This window comes from Thamnophis sirtalis, unplaced genomic scaffold, assembly GCF_051295495.1.
Source record: "Thamnophis sirtalis isolate CommonGarterSnake01/CBP01778 unplaced genomic scaffold, rThaSir2_p1.2 scaffold_5, whole genome shotgun sequence".
NCBI lineage: Eukaryota > Metazoa > Chordata > Lepidosauria > Squamata > Natricidae > Thamnophis > Thamnophis sirtalis.
In genome coordinates this window covers 100,206,264-100,233,747 of record NW_028261385.1, presented here as the reverse complement: position 1 = coordinate 100,233,747, position 27,484 = coordinate 100,206,264, and the positions used below count along the sequence as shown (strand labels likewise).

The window sequence follows — 27,484 nt, the reverse complement described above, 5'->3', positions numbered from 1 at the left end:
TTCCTAAGTTAAGTCAGGTTGGAACAGTTATCAATACTTTGATTAGATGATACCATGATTCTGCTAGTGCAATGTGCTTATGTGTGTTTTTTCTTGAGTATTCAGAAATTTCAACTGATATTGCATGTAGGTATTATCTAATAAACGTAACAGGACCATACTATGCCTATGTTGAAAATCTGAAAAATTACCAGTTTTCCACAAATAATTGAAACGGTTGGTTCAAATCTTTTGAAGCCATAAATGGTTAAATTCATCACTGTTGCAAATGAAAATATATATATATTTAAAAGTACATACCTGTTCTACACAATACTTTATCATTAAAATGAACTGATACATTGAGAATATTGTGATGAAAAGATATACTTCTAATTTTCAATTGCTGGCTACAATTACAGAACAAAACGTAGTGAGGGAGCCTTCTATATTGTTCCCAAGCACAAAACATTATCTTCGGGGATTGCATTTAGCACTCCCATGTTCTTTGAATTATTTCAATGTTTTCAGAATTTGCTTTGATTTGTTTCTTATTTTATTTCTCTTTCTGCCAGTTTACCCTTTAGGGAAAGGAAAAGCAGATTAATTACACTTCCATTCAAAATGATTGGGAATTGTGATGTTTGTGATCCAAACATGCTGAATAATATAAAACTGAGGAAAACGTTTCTAGGTGATCTAAGAAATTTACCCTCTGATTAGAAGTTTTTGTCCTTTTGTAGCAAAGCTGGAGATGAGCAGTATTGAAATTTGAAATAGGAAGTGGCTCTGATCTGTAGTGAGTGTCTTTGCTGTCCTTGTTGTTAGCACTTGTTTTCCTGAAGCTGCACAGCCATGGTGAGAAGGAAAAGGCCCAACTTCTTTAGGAAGCCAACAACAGTGAGTGTATCCATACTGGATCTGGAGTAACATTCTTATATTATCCAAATGCTGCGCAGAACCTTTTACAAATTTCAAAAGTCTGTTTTCAGTTTAGGTCACAGGTAATTGTGACCTGGTATCTACATCTACTGACATCACTCCACTGCACTCAGAGTGAAGCTTTCAAGCCAAGAGAATATAGGCTTTTACCATCATCCTCAACTTCAGACAACCTTGACCCAGCTCAAAACATGAAGATGCAGTTTACAGAAAAGAACCACAACAGTTTTATGGTACAGGCTCTTAACAAACAAAGAAAGAACAAGGAATTTTGTGATGTGGCTCTCAGTGTAGACCAGACTGTCTTCTATGCCCACCTCAACGTCTTAGCAGCTATGTCTTCCCATATAAGGAGTTTGATATCCAGCAATGATATGAAAGCAGATGACGAACTCTTTATTATCATTGATGCGAAATTCATGAGCTCAGCCTTAATGGAGGAATTGCTTGATTATTTCTATACTGGGAAGATTGTCATTTCAGAGAAGAATGTGGAGGAACTGCTGAAGGGAGCCAAGTACTTCAGTTCCCAAACTTTAAAAAGTCACTGCTCTGATTTCCTCCTCCGGTCCCTCAAAATGGAGAACTGCCTCCAATACATTCTGATAGCCACTACATATGACCTGAAGGACATAAGAAATGCTGCCTATGATGGGATACGAGACAACTTTCATTATTGGGTAGGGCCTCAGGGCATATCAGAATTTATGCAATGCCCTTATCATGTCTTCAGCAGATTGCTTAAAGAGGAGAATCTTCACGTGCAAAACGAAGATCAGATCTTTCTCGCTCTCCTTCAGTGGATAAAATATAAAAAGAACGAAAGGGAGAAGCATTTTAAAAAGTGCTTTGGTTATATACGCTTAACAGCAGTTTCTACCAAGACACTACTCGCAGCCTGTCGGGAAGTGTTGCTCTTCGCAGACCACACTGGACCTCTGTCCCGGATAGAGGCTGTGTTGAGTGAACGTAAACAAGGAAATCTTCAAAGTTTGATGCTTCAACAAAGGAAGGGGGCACTAGTGGACTCAGTGGTAATCTTAGGGGGACAAAAAGAGCAGGGTAAATTCAACAATGAGGTGTTTGCATATGTAATTGGAGAGAATATCTGGATGAAACTCACAGAAATGCCTTACAGAGCAGCCGCACTTAGTGCAGCCTCACTGGGGAAATTCATTTATGTCTCTGGAGGAACTACTGAGCAGATCTCTGGGCTGAAGACTGCCTGGAAGTATGATATGGATACCAACACATGGCTCAAACTTCCAGATCTGCCAGTTGGTCTTGTTTTCCATACCATGGTGACTTGTGGAGGCGCAGTGTACTCTATAGGAGGTAGCACAGCCCCAAGAAGGTACATTTCCAGTATCTACAAGTACGATGAAGGCAAAGAGAAATGGACTCTTGCTGGGAAGATGAGTATACCTATGGATGCAACTGCACTGATCACCAAGGGGGACAAGACTATTTACATTGTGACAGGGAGATGTCTGGTAAATGGGCGCTTCTCACGAGTAGGTGTGCTGGACTGCTTTGACACGGAGACCCGGAATGTGGTCCAGTATATCACTTTTCCCATTCAGTTCAACCATAAGCCCTTGTTGTCTTTTCCACATGAGAACATTTTGAGTATACAGAGCCACAAAGAGAGCATGGAAATAAATCTGCAGAAGATTAAAGTTAACAAAACCGCAAGCCTTGTGCCTCTGCTGCCACATAACTATAGTTTGGATCTGTCACATGCAGTGTGTTCTATTGGGAATAACAAAGTGTTTGTATGTGGTGGACTTATTTGTCCAGGTGACAAACGTCCAGAGGAGTATTCTATCAATCGGCAAGCATATATGTTAGACCAAAGCACTGGGGAATGGAGGACTTTAGCTGAGCCTCCAGAAGCTCTTGATTGTCCTGCTTGCTGCATGGCTAAGTTGCCATGCAAGGTCCTCCAAAAAACTGTAGTCAATTAATTTGTGAAACCAAAATGAAACAACCTGTAGCAATAAAGAATGACTGAAATGCAGTTTACAGATACATAGATGGACACTTCCTTTTGTCCCTTTATCATGTACGTAATTAGGATGAGATTATAGGAGGGGGATATGGCATTTATCCAGGATTAGAGGCACAAAATAATCTGCTAGAGATAATATGCAATACTAATATAGTAGTTAATGTTTCATTCTGTGATTTTTATGTTAAATATTTAAACATATTTTAAAACAGTGGATAAAAACCTAGATACCAGCTTGTTTAGACACAAGAGGCCAGGCTTCTCGCTTGACCTATAACTGCAGCCTAGCAAGCAAAGCATTGCATAGTTCATCTAAAACCCTGACTATGTGAAATTGCACAGCAGTAACCCATGCACCTTTTTATGCCCTAACCTTCGGGAAGAATCCTAAGATTTTGGACTTGTTGCAGTGGCAACTTCTAAAGTCCAGAAACATTCTTCACTATTTTGTTACAGGTTCAAAAAGCAATAATAGTTAACTTCTAAAGGTGTTGTCATTTAGATTTACATATTCTCAAGTGCTAAGACTCCTATGTTCTGTGTGGAAATAAAAATGACCATCGTCTCTTTTCCTAACAAGGATTTAAAAGAATGTAATGTTAGGGGTTCTACCCAGTTAGCAGAGCTTTTAACAAAAATAATAAAAACCAACAGTGGGAAACATTTAGCTATCCAATTTAGCTATGCAGCTTCCAGTGTCCCAACCAACATTGCCCTTGGTTAAGAAATCCTGAGAGCTGAATTCAGCAGCATTTAAAAAGATATTCATTTTTCATCCTCGGTTATGTCCCGCTCTCAATTCTCTTTTTGTTACAAAATATATGCAGTATTTTTAAATAACAGTAAAACCTGAGGTCAATTTTCTTTATCTAGAAATCTCTTTCCCTGCACACATTGCCTTTGCAACCAATGAAAGGAAAACAATTGGTTCATCGTAATTGTCTTCCACGAAGAGGATTTGGAGCATAAAGGAGCCATTTTTTCAAGAAGAGTCACTTGGAATTAAAGTTGTTGCTATTGTTGCAGTAAAATAATTATTTGACAGTAGCATTTAGTTGATCCTCAGGTAATAACAGAGTAGACAAATAAGTTTGTAAATCAATAGATATATCTAAAGAGCATAAGTTATATTTCACCAAATTCCTTGTGTAGTTATGTAAGATAAAGTGATCCTTCCTCTCCTTTCCTTCCAAAATCACTTTTTAAAAAATGCAGCTTAGTGTGAAAGATCAAAGTAGAGAGAACTGCATTTTAATGTAGGCCACAGTGTGTGTGTGTGTGTGTGTGTGTGTGTGTGTGTGAAGTCTTTTTACACAATGGCTATGTTTAAATAACACTATTAATTGAATCATGGCTAAAGTAAAGGTAAAGGTTCCCCTCGCACATTTGTGCTAGTCATTCCTGACTCTAGGGGGTGGTGCTCATCTCCATTTCAAAGCCGAAGAGCCAACGGTGTTTGAAGATGTCTCCGTGGTCATGTGGCCAGCATGACTAAACACCGAAGGCACACAGAACCTTTCCACCAAAAGTGGTTCCTATTTTTCTACTTGCATTTTTACATGCTTTTGAACTGCTAGGTTGGCAGAAGCTGGGACAAGTAACGGGAGTTCACCCGGTTATGAAGTGCTAGGGATTTGAACCTCCAAACTGCCAACCTTTCTGATTGACAAGCTTAGTGTCTTAGCCACTGAGCCACTCTGTCCCCTGTGAATCATGGTTACTCATCCCATAATTCATACTGGACATAAAACTAAGTTGGTTAACTAGCTTGTGACTTAGTATGTTGAATAATTCTAGCTTTGTGGCTGTCCAAGAAAGCTAGGTATTGACTTCTGTGCTCTTAAAAAAATAGGGAACTTCTGTCATTCAACTAATGATTGCTCAATGATTTCTAGATAATAAGAGTGGAGAACTGAAGTTGTATTTCTTTGAAGAAAAAGGAAATGAAAATTTGTTACAACTTGTTAAGAAGTTATTCTGAGCTGTACTCCCAAAGGTTATTAATCTTCTAGGATTACCTACAAAAAGGATTGCCTATTTTACCATTTATATGCTTTTAATATGTGTTGGCATACAATAATATAGAAAGTGACTGTTTTATAACAGATAGGGGATATATTATAATGAAATGATAACTGAAGGAAGATGCTAAGAAGGGCTAGCCAGTGTGATATTGTGTACTGCTGGGAGGGGGTAGATTAGAGTGATGGCAATATATATCAGCCTACCTCAGCTTCCCAATCTAGCCTATAGCCCTGGAATTCCCTCATAAATTCCCATTCAATAACTAAATGTATCCAAAGTTGTTTAGCTTCCAAGTCCAGAAAAGGCCAATCAAGAACTATCACCTGCTTTGATATCCAACTTAAACAGCAGTTATGTTTTTGCTATACATAATTTAAAAGATTAACTTTAAACATTATACAAATGGTTCCTGCAGTTGCAAATGGATTCAGAACAAATAAAGGGCTTTCTAAATCAATGTAAAGCAAAACAAGTGTGTTCAGTATCTAAAAAGGCAACTTTTTAATGTTCTGACATTACCAAGTTTTGAACTGTATTCCAGAGAACTAGAAAACGATTACCTCTGTATTCATTACACTAAGCTTTACATAGAATATCTCTACAGATTTTGTAGTATTTGAAGTGCCCAAGTCCAGTTGCAAAAAAAGTTAACCTTTCTGCTTGTCATGACAAACAAACTGGCCAGTTTCCAAAGGTGCTTTTTCAAGAGGCAACTGGACTTTCTGGTTTTTCTTTGACGATGTTTCGCTTCTTATCCAAGAAGCTTCTTTAGCTCTGATGTTTCTCTTCTTGGATGAGAAGCGAAACATCTTCAAAGAAAAACCAAAAAGCCCAGTTGCCTCTTGAAAAAGCACCTTTGGGACAAGCCGTGACCTGGATAACCAAGAATCTCCATAGACATTTAGCAATAAACTGGCCAGAACTGCCATTTAAAATAGAGCTGTTTGACTAAGTTACATAGAAATGTGTAAGATCCGCCAGACCCTTAAGTTTCAAGTTTTATTGAACTTGTATGCCGCCCTATTCCCCGAGGGGACTCAGGGCGGCTAACAAACTAAATAGAGGAAAGGGGAAGTACAAAAAACGAAAAGACAGACAAATACAAACAAATTAAAAACTCATCAACAGCTGCAACAAATTCGAGTGGGGCTGGGAACTTAATGGGCCAAGTTACTGCTACAGAGGCATTGTATGTGATTTTAGGTATTTTAGTTGTCATTTTAAAATTATCTGACTTTACATAAATTTTAAGACACATTTTTGTAATTTGAATTGTAATCAATTTATGTAAATTCAGGTACCACAATACCCATATATTCCTTTTAGACTTCACAGATTCTAGTCAGTTTTACAGGCGTATTTTAAGTTTGTCTCAAATTTTCTTCTCTCTTAAAATCGATTTAGAAGTACTCACAGAAAACTCCTAATACTTGTCTGTAATAAACTGACTGGCCAGAGAGGATAAGAAATCTTTTCCTTGTAGTAGTGCTCGTTCTTTCTGTTACAGCAGAAAGTGACAGCAAAGCCACAATTGCTTAGCGATGTAAGTGCCAATAAGTTACTAGGACCCCTTTTCAGAGAAAGGTGCGTAAAGGAGCGTTTCCTTTTCAAGGCAACTTTGGGCGCTCCTCCTTTCATTGAATGTACCGTAGACCATTCACGTTATAAATCCGTTTTTTGCCTCAATGACTCCGTTGAATATGCCAAGCGGGAAGACTGCTTTACGGGGGGGGGGGGAGAGGGGGGAGAGACAGAAGCTCCGTCCCCCCCGCCCTCAGAGTCCACGGGCGAATGAGAAGTCACGTGTGCGGAATCCCGCCTTCTAGGCTCTCTAATTGGCTTATGCCTTTCTCTCCCTTCGGTTGGTTGGTGGGTTTGGGCCATCACTCTAGGAGCTTTCCCGGGATGGGGGGTGGAGGAAGGAAAGGAGAAAAAGGCTGCTGACTGCTGAACGATTAGCTGCAGGAAGCCGGAAATAGTACTTGCTATCCGTTAAACGGTTGCCTCCGGCGGGTTTCTGGTTTCCTTTTTTTTTTTTTTGGCCGCTCGTTCCAGTTAGGACCGTCGCTTCGGTTGGTTCCTCCCCGATCTTTTTCGCTCGATGGCCGAGTTCGATCTCTTCGGCACCCCTCAGCCGGTGGCGGGAAACGGGGCACTGGGGGTTGGCAGCGAAGAAGACCCAGCCGCCGCCTTCCTGGCCCAGCAGGAGAATGAAATCGCGGGCATCGAGAACGACGAAGGCTACAGTATTCTGGAAAATGGCGAGCTGCCCGTCGGGATGCAAGGCCAAGACGCGCTGACCGCAGGTTAGGAAAGGCTCGCCGAGGACAGGGCGCGCGGGGGGAGGGGGGGAGAAGTGGCACGTGCGGAGGAAGGGGGGGGGGAAGAAAGGGAGTCGGTCACGTGACAGCTGGCGCGCGCGTGAACTATCGGCCTGGTGATGGGGGAGGGGGGTGAGAAATGGAAGCTTCGCGGTCGAGCCCCCCCCCCAGCGACCCAACCTAGATATTAGTTAGCTCTCGAGAGGGAGGGGGAGGTAGAATCGTCTAATGGTTAAAGCTGCTCCCCCCCCGTTTAAGGTTGATCCAAGGGGAATCTATGCCATAGCAAACCTATGAAGACGCATTGTAATATTGGGTACCCCCCCCCCAAATTAAAAAAAACTTGTGAAAAAATGTGCGTATTTCAGACACAACCCCCCCCAATTAAATCCCCCCCCCAAAAAAAACCATAAGCCAGTTCGTGTAACTTTTGAAGTCATCGCAGCCTTAGGCCGACACGCTCCTTGTGGCTCCGGGCGTCTCCCCCCCCTCTCCTGCCTCTTCCTTCCCGAGAGCCTGTATTGGGGAGTTTGCTGCCTGAGACAGGTTGCCTCGCCCCGCCTAATAGGTTATAGAGAGAATCCATGGTCGAATGGCAAATAAAACGAACCACGGTAAAGGAAACTGGCCTCGGAGCAGAATTCAAACTTCTCTTCAGTATTCCCCCATCCCCCTAATCTGGGCATCTACGCCTGCGCTTCATATTTTTCTACCCCTCTTCTGCCTGCCTAATAATTCACTTCGGATTATTGGGGTGCTCGTCCTCCCAATGATTGTGGTTCCTGTCAGTGCCCAATATTTGTATTTGTTTCTAGATAGCGTTCTAGAGGCTGGTCATTACTTATAATTCCTACTTAAGACCGAACTGCCTCTTCCAGCATCGACTCATCCTGTTTGAGTAGTTCATGAAGGATTGCTCTGGATTCCTCCTCAACACTTCAAGGGCAAATGGACCTGAAACCAGCCCTTTTCAGTAACAGCCTCGTTCCTTGTGGAATTTGCTACCCCTGAAATCTATGTGCCCGCTACAGTATAATTCTATTTTCCCACAAAGCATAAAGCAATTAAGATCCAGCAGTATTGTGTCTAATCCTCATATGCTATATAGTTCCTTTTTTAAAACTATATGGCTATATAGCTGTTGCAATATTTCTGTTTCTATTTTATTGATATATATATATTTATATAAATATTAGTTGTATCAAGTCTGAATTGGGCAGAATATAATTGTTTGTTTAAACATAAAGCCCATTTAGGAAAATAACATGGAAGTAGGTCTTCTCAGCTTATATTCTAAGCTGCTTATGTGTCTTTTCACGCTATATACTTAGTAAGAAACTTTTAAGTATAGCACTCACCATTTCCTTTGGTGGTTTTTTAAACAACATACTAAATTTGAAATATCAAACATTAAAGGGACATCATCACCACCATTAACTTGGATGATATATATTAGATTTGTTCTAAAGTATAGGTTTTAGACAAAAAGGATAAAAATAAAGAGAAAGAAAGAAAAAGTTAAGGAAGTGGCTCTGATCTTTATAGTTGTTACAAACTTTTATCATTTTTCCCTTTAGAATTATATAAGCATTCTGTTCTTCCCATGCATAAATATGTTTTAATCAGCAAATCCTTTTTGTTTATTGTTAGCCATAAAAAGGTTTTTAATCTTTTATAAACTTATTGTTTCATCTCTAATCAAGACAGATCAATGCCTCCTTAGTGAGTACATTTCAGCTAAGCACTTCTGATTTTGTAACACAAAGAAAAACAAATTGTTTCCTTTTTCCTCTCCCTCTTAAACATAATTCTCATTCACTCTGTATTTGAATAGCATGAAATGAATTATAGAAACAGATCTGTTTTGCATCTGTATGATTCCAGCTTGAGAGCATGGACTGCATTTTTGGCTATGGTTTGGTCCCCTATTCCTGTGATGGTGGACCTTTTCAGCACTGAGTGTCCAAACTGGAATGTGCCAGAGCACCAGAAACCATGTCAAGGCTATTGAGCCAGCATTGTTGGTAGACATTTCCACAGTTATGTTGCCACGTTGATATCACGGAGCACTGTTACTTTCTTACGGAAGTGATACCTATTTATCTACTCACATTTGCATGTTTTGACTGTTAGATAAGCAGGAGCTGGAGCAAGGATGGGAGCTCACACCATTGTGTGGAGTTTGGGTCTCAAACCTGGACTGCAGCTTTTCAGCCAGCAAGCCCAGCATCTTAATGGCTGAATTATTGTGCTGTCCTTGCTGTAGGGAATGGGAGAAAAACCAGAATTGTTCAGTACATGTTGTCTTATAACTCTTAAGGATGGATTTTATTTCCTCAACTGCTCTCATATCTGTTTGCCCAACAGCAGTTTAAATTCACAGGAAAAATAAAGAGGAACAAGTGGATTTAGGCAGAAAATAGAAAAAAATTCAAGCTTGAACACAATTGGGTATTTGAATAAATTAAAAATGGCTTGATCTTAATTTGGATTAGTAGAAAATTATGGTCTAAGTTTATTTCATAAATTCAGTGTTTATTTGATATAAAGTCTTGAACAATGGCCTTGCTGTTCATTTGTTTGTTTCTGATAATGTAAATCAGCTTGAGTTTTTCCTTGCATTCCCTATATGTGACAGAATCCATTATGTATTTGCTAATAAATAGTAACTGTTCTAGAATGCTTGGCCAAAAGCTTTAGAAATGAGTTTAGTTTAAAATAGAGATTTTTGTTTGCTTGTTTGTTTATATACACAAAGTCACTTTCTACATACATGTTGAAGGATAATTTGCAGAGCTTATGAAATATAGTATGCTGTTGTGAAAAAATAGATTGGCTTTATTACAAAAAATGTTCACATTCTATGGGATATATTTTACGTGGATTTAGAGTTAGGTTTGTTTTAAGAAACAATGTCTACATTTTTGGACATAATAAAATATGATATATTCATTTAATGGCCTGCTGTGGAATTCTGAGCATATTGGTTGCAGTTCTGTGACAAATGCAAGGAGACATAACTTTGGGGCTGAAGACAGCAGCATATACTTGCGGCTATAGCTTGTTTTTGGGATTTGAGCTGAGGGACTGTGCAGGTAATTGCAATCTATGTTTGGTGAAACAATGGTCTTTTTTAGTTTCTGGGTGCATTCATTGCCTGGTTTCCATTTTGCCAGTGTAGGCAGAGTGTTATTTTTTTAAAACTTGAGTGATAGCATATGTGCTGTAAGGAGGAGTTATTGGTATTGAAAGAAGAACATAAAAGTTTTATTTTTTTGTCTTGTTAATTTAAGCCATCTAGAGATTTGTGGGTTTGATTTTATAATCATTAAATTGTCATTCTTAACATTATATATTTTTCCATTTTCTTCTTTGTTTGGAATGCAGTAGGGTATTCATGTAGTGTAGCATCCTAGATGTTTCCTTGGTTAAATATTCAGAGCAAATAAAATAATGGATAGAAAATTAATAGAAATAAAAAATGAGAAACCATGTAGATGGTGGCTTCTGATATTTTTCCAACCATTAATCATATTTATGTTCTGGGTCATGTGACCAGGGAGAAGGAGCGCTCAGAATCTAGTTACCGTAGTAACATTTTAAGCCACTGCCTAAATGCCTCTCCCGTAGGCATGTAATAGTAGATTTCTGAAATGTTTAACTTGCCTCCTCTTTTTCAAACTCTTTCTTTTATTGAATTCTTCCTCCTTACAAACGTTGATTTATTCCATTTTATGGCATTCTGTCGTACTTGTAGTCAGTTTCTTTTATTAAGTTTTTTATTTTTTTTCTATATACAATTATAGGTATATATTCACATAATATTCTTTTTTTTACATTCATGGTTCTTATACATTTGTCATTCCATTTATAGAGTTATACTATTCAATTTGGGTTGCTTTGTTTACCATCCTCGCCACCTGGTTTTGACACCACCTTCTTCTTTCTTTCTTTTCTCCCTCCCTCCCTTCTCTACTTCCTTCCTCCTTTCCCTTCCTTCTTCCCTTACCTCTCCCCTCCCCTCTTCCTCTTCCTACCCTCTCTCCTTCTCCCTTCCATCTTCCTCTCCTCCTCTCTATCTTCCTTCCCTCCTCTTCCTCCCCTCTCTCCTCTCTTCCTTTCTCTCCCTCCCTTCTCTACTTTCTTCTTTCCTTCTCTCCTTTCCCTCCCTTCTACCCTTACCTCTCCCCTACTTCTCTACCTCTTCCCCTTCCTACCCACTCTCCTCTCCCTCTCCCTTCCATTTTCCTCTCCTCACCTCTCTCTTCCTTCCCTCCTTTTCCTCTCATTTCCTCTCCTCCTCTCTATTGCTACAGGTGTCTCTTCCAACTCTTAATTTATATTTTCTTGGGGTGGTATTTCCGCGAACCTTCTCTCTCTCTCTCTCTCTCTCCCTCTCCCCCCCTCTCTCTTTTAAAAAAATATTTTTCTTTTTTGGACAGACATAAACAGACAACACATCACATAGAACCTTCTTCAATCACATACAGCATGTCGTTTGGTTGCAAAGTTTTTGTGCATCATTTCCATAGTCCTCACTTTCAATTGTATATAAAATCACAAATTATCAATCTGATATATATGAATACATTATTATCATTGTCATATCATCAATCCAGTATATTATATAAAAAGTTATTATAACTATTAAACATGCATTTGACTATCAATTGGTTTTACATCCTTTTGTATGAAATATTCTAAATTTGAAGTAAAACTATAAAATGGCATTCCATTAAATCCTCCTAAAATCATCCAGTGATATTACATCTTTATAACATATTCTAAATAAAAATTGGTTATATTTAATAACAAAAACTTTTAAACTTCCACTCATAGCCCTCATTTGCAGTTTGTATAAAATTTCATATATATGCATTGTTATCATTATTACTCATTTATGTGGCTATAACTATTCTCACACCATTTTATACATGATACTCTAAATTTAACAAAGTTAAATTAGGGCGCACACATTGGACCTCACATGACTCAGGGCAAGTGGTCGCCAGCTGAAGCAGCTTGCAACATTAACTTCCTAGAGCTGCGGGTAGCGAGACTTGCCCTACGTCATTTTCAACAGGACATTCTACACCAACACGTACTCTTGCTGGCAGACAATGTGGCCACCAAAGCCCACATAAACTGCCAAGGGGGCACGCGATCCAGAAAACTCATGACTGAGGCAGAGACCCTGGGCAGGTGGGTGGAGCGTCACCTCGAGTCCCTCCGCTCCGATCACATCTTGGGAGTGGACAACACCTAGGCAGACTGGTTGAGCAGGACCACCATAGACGATGCAGAGTGGCGATTACACCCGGTTCTGTTTCGCCAGCTGTTTCACAGATTCGGCACTTCGACGGTTGACCTATTTGCCACCCTCAAGAACACACAACTCCAGTGGTTCTTCTCCCATTTCCACTTGCCGGAGGCAGAGGGGATGGATGCTCTCCACTGCCAGTGGCCCCAGGAGCTACTACTGTATATGCCTTCCCGCCACTACCCCTGCTACCACAAGTGATCCGCGAAATCATTGCGGAGAGGGCGGAGGTACTGTTGGTCGCACCTCACTGGCCTCGGAGATCCTGGTACGCCGATCTTGTCAGCTTGTTGGTGTCCAGCCCGTGGCAAATTCCCCAGGGCCAGGTCTCCCTCAGCCAGGGGGCCATTGTACATCCGGACCCCCAGTGGCTCCAGTTGGCCGTCTGGCACTTGAGGGGGACCTCCTGAGGCGGAACGGCCTGTCAGAGAAGGTGATTTGTACCAACTAGGTGTCCTTCAACAACCAGGATTTACGATTCCACATGGTCTAGCTTTGCCAAGTGGTGCGGCAACCTCAAAATTGATCCAGTCACAGCACCAGTTTCCCGTGTATTGGACTTTCTTCAGGGGGGCTCAACAAGGGACTCGCTCCTAACACCCTTCATTGCCAGGTAGCTGCCTTATTCACTGTTTGGTCGGGGGCTCAGCCCAGACCCTCGGCAGTATCCCGAGGGTTAGGTTCCTCAAGGGCGCTTCCAATTTACGCCCTATGGTGGTCCACTGTTACCCACTTGGCAACTATCTGTGGTCCTCCAGGCTCTCACTTCAGCTCTCTTCGAACCACTGAGCACTGTTTCCCTCCTATACCTAACTCTCAAAACAGTTTTCCTTGTTGCAATAACATCTGCGAGGCGCATTTCTGAGCTGGCGGCCCTATCAGTCCATGAGAACTTTTGTATCATTCATCCAGATAGGGTTGTTCTACTCCTAGACCCTGCATTTATCCCAAAGATCAACACCTGGTTTCATAGGGCGCAAGAGATCATATTACCGAACTTTTGCCCGCATCACAGGCATCCAAGGGAACGCATCTGGCACACGCTAGATGTGAGATGGGCTCTGCGAAGATACATAAAATGAACAGCAGAATTCTGCAGATTTGAGGCCCTATTCCTGTCGTTCCAGCCAGGGTCCATGGGTAAGAAGGTGTCCCCTGCCAACATCAACAGGTGGCTGAGAGCGTGCATTGCAGCTGCTTATAAGTATCAGTCCAGCACTGTTCCTCGGAACGTCATCGCTCATTCTACGAGGAGCGCCACCACCACTGTGGCCTGGGCAACCCAGGCTACCATAGATGACATCTGCAGAGCTGCTACATGGTCCTCTCCGTCGCCCTTTGTCAGACACTATAAACTGGACATGTTGCATTGGCCAAAGCATCGTTCGGCAGGCGGGTTCTCCAAAGGGTTGTTTCCATGACCGAATCCCTGGACAGACCTTCCCGCCCTAGCGATATGTAACTTGGGTATGTCCCTTTGCTTGGACTCTCCAAGCAGTGCACGGGAAAATGACCATTGGCTTATCTGAAGGGTCCTTTTCTGTGCACTGCGGGAGAGTCCAACCCACCCTGGGTTATTGTGCCCAGGGATTCGGCACCATCAGTTACCATCGAACTCTTCTCTATTCATCAACAAATTTATTACCTTCACTGGATCCAGAGATCGTCAAAAATCTGGTGTCACGAGGCACCAGGAGGTGTGGTCAAGGAAAAAGATTCCTCAGTCCCAGGGCAACCAGACTAATTTAACCCATTGCTTGGACTCTCCCGCAGTGCACAGAAAAGCACCCTTCAGGTAAGCCAATGGTCATTTTCTATCACCATCTCTACGGGACGGTTTAGGTCCAAAAGGACCGTCCAGTGACAGAAATATCGACTGGGATCTTGGAGCTCCCAAGATCGCACATCGGATCGCCGCGACGTCAACTCCCACTCTACTTGTAGACAGTTTCAAATCCCTGTGTACAATTTCTTTCCAACATTCCATTAGTTTGGAAAGAACAGAAGAGCAATGCAACCCAGTTCACACTTTATAAAACCTGAGTATCCCAACAGCTGAAACTTGTAAATTGTTATTACTATTTGCTAGAATGCTATTTTTAGGTATGATGTACAATACATAAAGCTGTTTAGTATTATAAGAAACAATCCATGAGCACATAAATTATGAATAAATAGAAACAGAAAATAACCACAGTGAAGGTTACAATTCTGTGTTCAATAATATGATATTCATTAGCACAATTTTGTTTTCTTCAGTTCACTCATATCCCTGAGTCTACTTTGTTGTAGATTTAGAGATTATTCATGGAAATAGAGGGCAAGGGGAATATGAAAACATGAAACAATGTCTATTTTCATGCCATGGACTTGTATGGTCCAAGTTTAATACTAAATGTATGCTATAGTAAGCATAATTAAGAACAATGTCCCACCTAAAATTGGAATATATTAGGACTGCAGTCCTAAAAATTATTGACAAATGAAAACTTTTTGTTTTCTGCAAAAATTAAACAAAGACTCTAAATTGTTCCAAATACAGTTCTGTTGAATTGAATTTATTTCATATAATAATTATCTAAATTATCCTTTCTGACAGTGGAGCTCAACTAAAGCATTTCTTTAGATAATTGCAATTAAAAATATTCTGTTAATCAACTGTTGACATTTGAATGTGAAATCTGTTTTCCTACCAGGCAACCTGGAAATGTAAAAATATGATCCATTTTCGATGTTTCACATCTTTTCTTAATAAAGCAAATACACATACAAACTCTTTCTCTTATATGTTGCTGATTTCAGCATCCTATAGAAAATTTAAGTTGCTGTAATCTGACAGTAGAGACTGAATCTAATTTTCTCCTTGCCCTAGAAAATTAATTAATGGAATTGTAGAATACATAAAGACATTATAGAAAAGAAAATGAAAATCTAGGGTTTCCATAGGGCCTACCCGGCATGAATAGAGGTAGTCTTCATATTGAAGTTTAATATATTTCCCTTCTCATTTAGTTCTTGGGAACACATTAAAATGCGTCCATGTCATAACTCTTCTATATTTCAGTATTTTTATTTGGCATGATAGTCTAGCTGTGCTGAAGCTGATAGACTTGGCCATCTAAGTAAAATCCCTTTCGGCAGATAAGATTGTACATCTTGCCCATTTATATTTAGAATTCTCTTAGCAAAGGTCTGAAATACTTCTTAATATAAATAGAAGGCTTTGGATTTAGAGCTAAGTGTTCACAATACTTGATTACTTGCATAGTTGCAAATTGATTTGAACTTTTCCCAGATAGTTTGTATCAAATAGTTATTCTTGTTGCCCTTTTATTTATTTTGAGCTTGACAAATTCGAACTTATTTGGCACCATGAGACAATCTGATTGCTGTATTTACCTGAGAGAAATAATAGTGTATTTCCTCAATTTAACATTAAAAAGATGGAGACATCTTAGATTTACAGAGAATATGATAATATAGTAATGTGGGCATTTCTGTCTCTACCCCACCCCACCCCCAACCCATCACTCTGTTTTGGATTATTTTAATTGAGAATCATTTTCTTTTGGAATAAATGTAGTAATCAATGAATGTCGAAAGTAACAAGGAATAAAAAGCTATGATTTTGTCTAGGCTTGTACATTTGAAACTGCTGCACATTTTGAGCTATTGGATTAAAAATTGTTATCTCTTCAGTTCCAGCTAGCAAAAACAAACTAGACTCAATGGCTTGTTGCACTGATGATAGACTGTGTTGGGTTTGTTGTCTAGGTTTCATTTTGGCTTTACCCTGGTAGCATGAATCAGGATGAAGCAAAAATAAGGATCTCCCTTATTTTTTTCTCTAGAAACTCAGAGATACTTGATAGGAATTGAGTGTGAGATAATCATCCAACAGGATCAAGGAACTGATACTTCTGAACAACTGGCCCAGGCAGACGGATTTAGTCTGGAATTAAATTTCTGCAAGAAGCCATTTCTACTATGATCTGGCCTTCATATTTCAGCAAGCTGATCTCAGGGGAAGGGGAGCTTTTACAGTCTTTGAACCTTAGAGCTCTTCTCAAGATAAAACGTTTACCTTATCAGTCTTCCTCCTGTAGGTAAACAAAACTAACCATTAGAAGCAACAGTTTGTTCTTCTGGCAACTCTGATCATTATTTATTCTTAGAAGAAGGTCTTCCAGTCAAATTTATATTTAAAACCCTCCTTCCTGGAAATAAATGGAATATTTCTGGGATAGTAGCATCTCTTTTCTGTATCAACTAGTATAGCTTAAAATCGTAGTAGCTGTTGTCACTCAAAATTCTAATATTAAATCATTCATGCTATAAGCCTGTGCCATTAAAATATATATGATGCTAGACATTGTATTACAAAGTACTGTATATTGGTTATATAATTCATTGTGTGTGTGTATGTATATGTGTGTATTACACACGCACACACACATACACATATATATGCATTGCCTAAACAATTTGAAGTATGTAAATGAAAACAATATTTTGAGAGTTTTTCAGTAGCACTTTTACTCACATATATGTACAAGTATGCATAAGAACCACTGAGGTATCATGGTTAAGATGTTGGACTAGTAACAAGGAATCTTGGTTCTGATCCACGCTTAGGATCAGAAGTCAGCTTGGTGATTTTGGTCCTCTCAGCCCTATATTGAAAATACCTATCAAGCAATGTGTATTGGACCAGCATGATAGATAAAGTTCCATAATCTTCAATGAAGCAGAAATGATTTCACTGGATTGATTCAAACAGATTATATACATTTATACATTATTTGTATTATTGACCACATTTGTATAACTGTCCATTTCATGTAGCAACCCCAGGTGGCATATATAATAAACCATAACCATTAAAAAACAATTTAAATTAAAAAGATTAAGATAAAAAACAAAATAACAGGAGTGTATTCCATTAATTATATATAGCCATCTAGAAGCTTCATTTCTACTGTTGGATCCCCAAGCGAGTTGACAGAATCGCTTTTAAGTGCGTTCTGGAAGGCCAATCTCACCTCAGAGTATCTGTATTTATGATCTTTCCCAAAGTGAATGTAGCCCTTAATTTTCCTAATCTAATAGAATTTATGCTTTATTCTTCTTATAATCAATTTTTAATCATTGAAATTATTTTTCAGTGAATTATTTATTTTTAGTACTATAGGATTTCAAGTGTTTTGAAACTATTACAATAGTGGCTTTAACCTTGAAACTGGTATCTTATAAAATATATTACAAAAGGAAGAGGTAGACTGAAAAACTATGGCTTCACCAGGTAAATAATTGAAAGAGAAGAGCTTTAAAACATGAGCTTTCTATAGTCTTTACTCTTAGTTTATATAGTCTCCCAATTTCTGGTTGAGAGGGTGAAGTTAGTTTAACTATAACTAAATAAAGCCTCATTCTTTAGTTTACTTTCTTACATACTTTTAAATCCTACTTCTTTTAAAGAAAGTTTCTGTTACCAAGAAAGTTAATGTAGACCATTTCTTCTTCCTCAGATGCAATTGATGGAGTGACGAATGGCGATATCTACCAGGTAAGTGAAATTCTACTGTTCTTACTGGTCAGCACTGATTGAACTAAACTCTTGACAATGAGTTTTGTCTCCTGTTCTGACACATCAATATTAAACCCACATGATGCTGAGTTGTCAACTGATTTCTAAAATTTAAAAGACTGGCTATTAAGTATTCTAGGAAAAGCAGAAGAGATTCTCTCAGTTTTCCTTCATCTGCATCTCAGCAACTCACTCCCTGTTAGCTTTGAATCTTGGCATAGGTGTAAGAGTAAGAAGTTATGCAGATGTAAGAATTCCTAAAAGCTTCCATTACTGTTTCCCTGACATGCAAGGAGTTACGCTAGGATTATGCTGAGGGGGTGGGGTGGGGAACAGATTAGGGAGGGGGAATCAGTTAAAAAGTTGACAAGGCACCTTGATTATCACACATGCATATCATTTTATTATTTGTCAATTTGCAAATATGCACCTATTCTGTGTTCTGCGTCTTCAACAGATTCTTGTGTATTTATAAACTTGCCCTTCTTTTTGGGCTCTTTGTTATGTTTGTCTCAGAACTGATCATACCTGAGTAAGCTGACTTTACAGCATTCTGTTAGAAAAGCTGTGTGGATATAGGTCTACTACTTTGTTGAGCATGCAAATATAGCTAAAGGTTTTTTTAAATTAATCACAAACACAATCTGCATTAGAATATAAGCTATTATATCAGCTATTTATTTTTTCTGCTACTGTTAGCATTCAAGAATAGTCCGTCCCCCCCCGTCCCCCATATTTTCATATACTTGCCTTGACATACTACATTTTATGAGTCTGAATGTTGTAAAACTGGCTCACTGTGATCTTTGTAGGGAGAAAAATATTGGTCTTGGTGGAAACATCAGAAGCATTTCTGTGATTTTAAATGAAATTGGAACCAATCAAAATTGTACAATTAAAGTAAAATATTAAAAGTATAAATAATTGTGATAATGTTAAGCACTAATAAAGTGCCTGTCATATGGCAAATGTGATTAGAAAGCAGATCTGTATATAGGTAGTCCTTGACTTACAACCATTCATTTAGCAATTGTTCAAAGTTACATGGCACTGAAAAAAAGTGACTTAATAACCATCTCAGCCCCATGATCATATGATCATGATTTGGGCATTTGGCAATTAGCTCACATTTATTATGATTGCAACATAGCGCAGTCACAGGATTGCCATTTGCAATCTTCCCATCTGGCTTCCAGTGAGCAAAATTAATAGGAAAACTGACAGGAAAGGACACAAGTCACAATTACATCATGTCCCACTTAACAACTGCACCCCTTAAGAATGAATTTTCTGGTCCCTATATTGTTAAGTAAGTTGAAGACTACTTATAATTCAAAGAACCATACGGTACGTCCCCAAGTTATGAATGTTGCAACACCATGGCAGTCATTCATCCTTAGAAACGACCACAGAGGCATTCCAGCATTTGTCCTGCCCATTCCCTACCCCCATCCTGCCACGTTGGGTCTCCACAGGCAGGCCCATGGAGACTCACTTACCTTCTAGCCAGCTGTCTTCTCTCCAGCCTTTCTGTTTCTTTGCCATGGGGCAAATAACACTTTTCGCGTGCAGACTAGAAGCTTCTGGGGACCATGATCTCACACAACTTCAGGCACCTATCTGCTTTTGCAGAGAATGAGTACCTAAACTCCCACAAGATTAGGGCACCCAGAAGGTTCTAGTCTGCACACAAAAAGTGCTTGCACACCAATGGGAGACTTGAAGCAATTTCGCTGCCCTAAAACCTCCCATCACCATCCGAATACTTTTCCGTGCTGAGACTGGAAGCCTTTGGAGGAGACTCACTGAGGCTGCTTGCTGCTCCAGAAGTGGCAGTCATCCTCAGTGAGTCAGAGAAGCTGAGCAGGTTGTGCTCGTCCTTCTTTCGCTGGGAGCAGGCAAAGAAACAGAGACAGGAGAGGAGGCAGCTCGCTAATCTTTGAAAGGTAAGTGAGTCTCCACAGACCTGCCGTTGCAGGATTTGGGGTGGGGGGGATAGCAACTGCATGAGGTCTCTGGGTTGGGTGAGGCCTTGGGTGGTCTGAAGCAGGTGGTTTGTTCCATCACTTTATTTTTATTCAATTATAAAAATAGCTGCCTCTTTGTCTGGATCAGGAGAGCAATGGTCCTACAGACTGCTATGCTGCTATTTCTCAAGCTGATCGTCTGCAGACAGAGCCAGAGAGCATTCGCAAATGGAGAGAAGAGCAGCGAGAGCGTCTAGAAGAACTTGGTAAGCATCTAATTTTCACATAATTGTTAATGGGAACTTTATTTTCATCTAAGTAAGGATTGTTGGAGCAGCAATATTGTCAATTATCCTTGAATTGCAAACCATAGGCAAGGCATTTGCCATCTTCCTTGAATACATGTTGACTCCATTTTGACTATGTCTTCCTGCCCACTAGGTAGAGAGGAAAGTATTGTTCAGGCTCAGAAGATAGGACAAATCTGTTATTAAAGTATAGAATATATATTCTATACTTATATATATATGTTCTTGCCAAATAATCTCAAATTCTAGAAATAACGTGTGTGTGTGTGGGGGGGTCCTAACATGTATAATGTTTTTCTGTTGATTAGTTTGCATAGCATTCTTTGTCCTATTTAATTTTTGACAGAACTAGTCATTAATATTTCAAAAATAGAACCAAGAACTTTTTTTAAAAGTCTCAGGAAACTAGGATATGCAACCAACGATTTCATTATTCTTGTAGAGTTAGTTCAGGACATGAACTTGGTTGGTATGGTGGATCTTGTTTCATTTTTTGCTACATTTCAGGAAGGAATTAATATATTTGTACTGCTAATTAATTTTGAAACTTTCAGCCTTTGGGCTTACTGCCATTAATAGTCATTCACAAAATCTAAGTGGTAAACTGCCTATCTTCCATTGATTTTTTATCCCCTAGAAAAGTCATAATGACTCCCCTATGTTTTAGTCGGTAATAGTTCAGAATCTTAGCTTTATTTAATTCCAAAGACTAGATATTTATGTATAAACCACATGTCTCTGTGTATATCTTTTTACAGATGCAAACTCTCGAAAGCAAGAAGCAGAATGGAAGGAAAAAGCAATAAAGGAATTGGAGGAGTGGTATGCAAGACAAGATGAGCAGCTACAGAAAACGAAAGCAAATAACAGGTAAATGACACAGTTAAAGATCAGTTACTGGATTTTGACATACCTTTTTTATTAATATTTTTGCTGACATGATAGTGGCTCTATGCTAATTATAACAGGCAATAGTAACCTCTCTGAGAAATTTTCAGGAATCCATTACTCTTAGGATATCAATTTCCCAATTCCCCCTTTTTTTATAGATGTATATGTAAAATAAGAATTAACCATGACTTTGCTAGTACCAATGGAACAGCTGTTTTCCATAATAGAGACAATCTCAACCCTTTCCCAAAGACTAAATGATTGATTGTGTATGTTATAGGTGTATTATCTGTGTGTGTGTGAGAGAGAGAAAGATTGTTATGGTTATATAACACACCTGATTAGGTGGTCTCTTGCAGTAGTCTGATATAAAAACCGAACAACAGGAGTTAAGATTTTTTTATTGCAATCAGTATTTGATATTTCTGAATAAAGCAGTTGAAAATGTTGCTGTGTTTTGACAGTTCACTTTACAGCCAATTTAATAAATACGGTTGTTTTTCTTTAGCAGTTACTGTGGTTTTCAGTCAGGAAGTCATAGTTGCTTCTTAGCCTTTTTCTACCATAGTTCCTGAGCCTTGTGCTGGTTCAAAGATTTAGAAATGCTCGCTCTGTAGAGCAGATCTCCCCTTTCTCACATAAAAAAGCTATTGCAAGTTAAGTTGCCTTTGTTAGCTGTTGTTTATAACCTAGTTTACCAAGATACCCATAGTTTGAAATTTTATTGTATAAAACAATGCCTGAAGATCTACAGAGAGAAATTGGGATGTTTGATTGTCTGCAAGGGACTAACTTACCTTAATTGAGCTAAGTTGTTTCTTATCTGTGTGGTTTATTTCTTAACACATATTTTTTACATGTTTTTCCCTTCACTTACAATTTCTAAGTATTTATAGGATCAGATTAATCTGCATACTAATCACTTGAAATTTAATTCTACTTGGCTATGTTTCCTTTTGCTTATTCTTTTCTCTTTGTCTTCTGTCTGCTTGCCTCTTCTGTGGACTACTTGCCATCTAGGGTGGCAGATGAAGCTTTCTACAAACAACCCTTCGCTGACGTGATCGGTTATGTGTATGTTGCCTAACTACTGGTTATATTCTGATCCATCTGTTTTACTTAACATTTTTAATCTTTTGAGAGTTATTATGATCAAAGTACCCCTAAGGAGAGAGACATACCTTGTTATAATAGAGCAAAATAGGAAGAAGACATCTGACTTTGGGAGGGAGAGCAGGAATGGACAATTTCTATAATAATACATGCAGATAAAATAGACAATAATAATAGTATCAAAGAATGTCAATTGACTTCTGGCCATGTAATCACTGAATTTAGGTGCTTTTAATCAAAGAATGGTGCAAGTTTCAAATAAAATTGTAAGGAAGAACAGTTTTCCAATGTTAAGGAAAGAGATTCCATAGTTTCATTGTCACTTTTTGTTGGGTTTTGAATATAGTATTAATAGTATTATTACTATGTAGCAAATACTTTAGATAACTCATGGTTTTGAGTTATGCAGTAGAATGTATATCTGGAATAATAATTGATTGTAAAAATATTAAAATTAATAGATAATGCGGGAATAGGTGAAATAATTGAATAGTAAATTGAACTTTTTCAAATCAGTGTTTGGTTTCATTAGTTTTGTAATAAGCAAACCTGTCTTAAGTTTCATTCTATATTGAAAATTGAATTACTTAGCATGCAGAGTTGAATTTTGAGGAACTAAATTAGGTGATATTTAATAACTGAAAACACTCAATTGTTTTCTCACAGCTGAGTACTCTTCTCTTGTACTTTTTACATATTTTGCTGTTTAGGGTTATGTTACCCAAGCATATAAAATAATAAAAGCTATTTAACCAACTCCTTTGTAGCTATACTAGGTGTAAAATTACTGCAGTGGTTAACAAGAAATAGAAACAAATGAGAAAAGGTTTGTATAACTTCCCTATAAAATATAGAATGGGAGGATTCATTCAGAGACATAAAATATTGCTAGAGAGTTTAGGTCTAGTAATTATAGGTAAAATTTAGATATACCACTTTCATATGTAAAAATAAACTCTTGTTTCAGAATAAGTGGGATAACTGTTTCTGTTTCTCTATTCATATTCTATACTCTCAAAAGTTTAAATAAAAGGTGCTTCTTATCTATTTCTAGATGTTTGTTGTTCAGAATCAAATGCCTTCTTTCCTCAATGCACATGCTAGAATTGTGATACTTATGTTTGCTGGGGCTAGTTCAGATGGACAAAACAGAATACTATAATACATGTGTTGATAGAGTAATTGTCTTTCAAAAGAGAGACCAAGAGAAAGAGATATGAGCAATTTGCAACACATTTTTTCCTTCTTTCTGCTTGAAAACCCCATTAATGGCAAGTTCAGAAGGGAAAGTCACTGTGTTCATCTATACACAGCAAGTTTGTGGTTAAATGGAGTATGTCAGGAATTGAGGAAAAAGAAATAGTGATCAAACTGCTTTGGAGCTGGGCCCTGTATTCCTCACCAGGATTTATATTTCCTTAATTGCCTACAATATTTTCAGATTCGTTGTGTAATCCGGAAGAGTTGCATGGCAGTCCTTGAGAAGGCCAATCGGTATTTCATGCCTGTTTTTATTCTGAATTTAGTGCTGAAACTTTTTCCCAATGCTATAGAAGTTTGGCAGATGACTTAGGAAACCCTTTGACTTGTGAAATGCTGGATGAACAGGTGGTGCCTGCCTTTGATTTTTGCAGTCAAAGTTCAGGCAGAAAGGCTGTTTCCTGTAACTGGTGGGGGTGGGGGAAGAGAAGAATGCCTGTAGTGCAGCTGCCATAAAAGAAATTTGGAGGCACCTGTTCCTGAATGTTGATAGTGCTGCAAAGTGCATGTCTGGCCAGCTTTACTTGCCATCTGCATTATGCTCATTTTCATTTTTCTATACCTGACTTAAACTCTCCTTTTTGTTTCTCTTCACCTTTAAAGCACAAACATAAACCATCCTTGCTACAGCCTAGAACAGTTAAGTAAACTCTTCACTGCCCCTTAAGTGTCTTGTCCCATGAAATAGCAGTGTTGTAGTGACCCTTGTCATCAGTGGTGTTTGTAAAATACAACCATACTTGTGATCAGTGCTGAACTTCATAAGTTCATCTCATTGCTTCCCCCCCCCCCAACTCTGTGGGAGTAGTTTTCTTCCTTTTCCCTTCCCCATAAGTAGGTCTGCTTTATTGCATTTGCTTGTGTTCAGAGCTCACGGTCTGCTTCTATTAGTTCCAGAAAATGATGTTCCTATTTGTGAGCAAGGTAGCAGAATGTTAGTATTGAAGGGACAATACTTGTGGTGATGTCACTAAGCACAAAATGTGCACATGAGTGCAGATGATATGAAGAAGCAGATTTCTCCTTGGCCTTTCTCCTTCAGTCTTCCTTGCTCCAGCCTTTAGGTCCATAGCATTTTCAGCATAAGGGCTATGACTTCTTTTCTTTTGTGTTAATTTCTGCTATTTCTCCGCAGCATTGAACATAGTGTTTCAGTTTCATGTTATAGTTTGTAAAAATTGAAAATAGCTACTAAGGCAACTGAATTCCAATCTGATTACTTCTACTGCTATCCATAGGATCATTGGTGATGGCCTTATATAGAATCAGTTGGTGATCCTTCAAACTTAGTTATCAGATCTGACTCCTAATAACTCTCCGAAGTTTCAAATTGGAATCTCTTTTTTGTGTGTGCCCTGTATGGAAATGCTCCGGATTGTACCTGGAACCTTCTGCATGGATTACACATGCTCTGCCATTGTATTGTGGATCTTCTAATTTATACTGTATGCAGAACTCAGTGTGTGGGTAATGAGATTCTGTGCCAATTGTCATTGATTCTTGATATACCCACTCTCCTCAGCCTTATACGCTATATAAGATTGAGATTACCCTTCTCTGTTAAACCAAGCACACATATACTCTGACATTTGACTTAGCACCTCTCTGTTCATCAAGGTTTATTGCCCCTTCTATAATTTGAAGGTCTAAAAAGAGGTTTGGAAATTTTACCCTACTTTGAGTGATGGTGATGATGATTTTACAAATAATTAAGAAGCAACTCATGGGAAAATGGGTGGGAGTCCTATTTCGTTGAAATGAAACATGGTGTTGCATTATTTCTAGGGCAGCTGAAGAAGTCTTTGTGAATGATGTTGATGACTCATCTCCTGGCACCGAGTGGGAACGTGTGGCTCGGCTCTGTGACTTTAACCCCAAGTCGAGCAAGCAGGCGAAAGATGTGTCCCGCATGCGCTCAGTGCTGATTTCGCTCAAGCAGGCCCCACTGGTTCGCTGAAGGGAAAGCACAACCTACACTACAAATGCAATATCTAACTTTACTCAGAGAAGCTGTGTTTGCAGTAATTGGATTAATTATGTTTAAATGTTTTTTTGTTGTATTTTTTGTTTTTGGACCAAACCTCACAATGTATTTAGAGTTTGATCATTGTTCTGTGATTGCATGTTCCTCCTCTGTGTCCTCCTGGTGTCCAAATTGGGAGAAAACTTCCAGAACTGTAGTCTCTATGCTCCTCTTATGCATTGAGATATGACTTTCAAATGTACCAATATTAAAGGTCTGTTTAAATTGCACTGTTGTGTGGGAATATTAAAAAGCCGAAGAAACTTTACTCATTTAAAAGGATTCTGTTGTGCTAGCTACAAATAGTTGGGAATATAATAGCTGAAAATTGTATTTTCAAAAACAGATTTGTATTTTCAAAAGCAAAAAAAATACTGTTTTCTTTTCCCAGTTATTCCTTGCACTATAGTATAACATTTCCAAACCAGGAATATTTATTTAACTATTTATTTGAAATGTTTAAATCTTCATCACCTACTTCATGCAATGACTTGAGGCAATTCATTCATTCATTCATTCTGAACTTTATATAGTGGCCCATGTTGCAACCCCCCCCCCAAAAAAAAAACCATTCTGAACACCACATAATAAAACAATGACACATAAAAAAACTATTCAAGAAAATTTTACAAGAAATCACCAAATGTCAATCACCATGGAGCAACCTCAGTATTTTGCTGGTATCCTGGAGTCCAGAGGCCTGATGGCATTAACCAGGTTTTGAAGGACTTCCAGAAAATTAACAGGGATGAAGCCAACTTCACTGTGGGGGATATTCCATAAAGTGGACATCATGGCAGGAAAAATCCCACCTCCATAGCATATGGGATTGTAGCATACCTCCTGCTAGATCTGATGGTATGAGCAGATGTAATTGGGGAAAAGGCAGCCCATGCTATGAAGGTATTTAAAAGTCAAAACCAGTATGTTGAATTGAATCCATTAAAAAAAGTTTGAAACAAATGTACTCTTTCCCAAGGGCCAGACGACTTCCTCAAGTTCTACCCCCGTTCTAGCTCAGTGACAGTTCTTCACAGCCCTTGGGATGGGAAGCTCTTCCAAAGGACCGAGGCAGCCATTGAGAAGGTACACATCCGAGGTTCCATCAGATGACAGGGCTTTAAGGAGGGGACCTGGAACATACCCACCTATTTAACCTAGGACAGACAGGTGGCATTTGGGAGATGTGATTCTGCAGATAACAGCCCTGAACCATGCAGGACTTTAAAAATATTCTTCGTGTATGTCTAGAATTCTTCAGCAAGCATGACTGGTGCTAGGAATTCTGGGAATTGAAGTTTGTACATCTGAGGTAAGCCAGTGGTCAATTCCATCAAAGGCTGAAATGGGATTATGATTTGTCTTGAATATCAGTCATAATTTTTTTAAACATTTCCCCCCCCCTCAATTTTTTGTAGCTAGCTTGATGAGTTCCAAAGAATCAAAACCTGCAATTATAAAATATATGTTGCTATAAGATTGAAATTTTAATTACACATTTTAACACACATTTAAGGGATATATGCATATTTTACCCAAAACACATAGGAAGAATGTCTTTTTCCTATATCAAACAAAGCACTATCTTTTGTTGCTCCATTTTGTCTTATTTTTGGCACCTGTGCTTTTAATTTAAAACTACAATGCCAAGTATTGAAGCCTGTTTTGAGACTTGTATTATCCTTTCCTCTTGGTTTAACTTGGAACTGTCTTCTCTAATACTTTTACAGCTAGACT

General features: G+C 38.7%; 2 protein-coding genes across 7 annotated transcripts; both read left to right on the top strand.

Moving 5' to 3' along the window:
- The first annotated feature begins 484 nt into the window (after nt 1-484).
- Nucleotides 485-2,953, top strand: CCIN (calicin). Its single transcript, XM_014075754.2, has one exon. The coding sequence runs from the start codon at nt 1,113-1,115 to the stop codon at nt 2,886-2,888; it is 1,776 nt and encodes a 591-aa protein (XP_013931229.1). The 5' UTR covers nt 485-1,112; the 3' UTR covers nt 2,889-2,953.
- A 3,898-nt stretch (nt 2,954-6,851) lies between these two features.
- Nucleotides 6,852-26,015, top strand: CLTA (clathrin light chain A). 6 transcript variants are annotated; one of them, XM_014075780.2, is made up of 7 exons: nt 6,852-7,263; nt 18,127-18,164; nt 20,301-20,418; nt 21,219-21,330; nt 22,372-22,425; nt 24,328-24,363; nt 25,510-26,015. In XM_014075780.2, exons 1-7 carry the CDS (start codon nt 7,059-7,061, stop codon nt 25,679-25,681), a joined length of 735 nt encoding a protein of 244 aa, XP_013931255.1. In that variant the 5' UTR covers nt 6,852-7,058; the 3' UTR covers nt 25,682-26,015. The 6 variants fall into 6 exon arrangements, with proteins under 6 accessions (XP_013931255.1, XP_013931254.1, XP_013931257.1 ...); XM_014075779.2 differs by having other exon boundaries at nt 20,280-20,418; XM_014075782.2 differs by lacking the exon at nt 24,328-24,363.
- Nucleotides 26,016-27,484: the final 1,469 nt, after the last annotated feature.

What these genes read in the sequence shown, in the direction of transcription:
- CCIN (XM_014075754.2), top strand. Translation starts at nt 1,113, where the DNA reads ATGAAGATGCAGTTTACAGAAAAGAACCACAACAGTTTTATGGTACAG.
- CLTA (XM_014075779.2), top strand. Translation starts at nt 7,059, where the DNA reads ATGGCCGAGTTCGATCTCTTCGGCACCCCTCAGCCGGTGGCGGGAAAC. An exon ending in AGAGCGTCTAGAAGAACTTG is followed by an intron (nt 20,419 to 21,218) that starts GTAAGCATCTAA and finishes ATCTTTTTACAG; the next exon opens with ATGCAAACTCTCGAAAGCAA. An exon ending in CCTTGCTACAGCCTAGAACA is followed by an intron (nt 24,364 to 25,509) that starts GTTAAGTAAACT and finishes CATTATTTCTAG; the next exon opens with GGCAGCTGAAGAAGTCTTTG.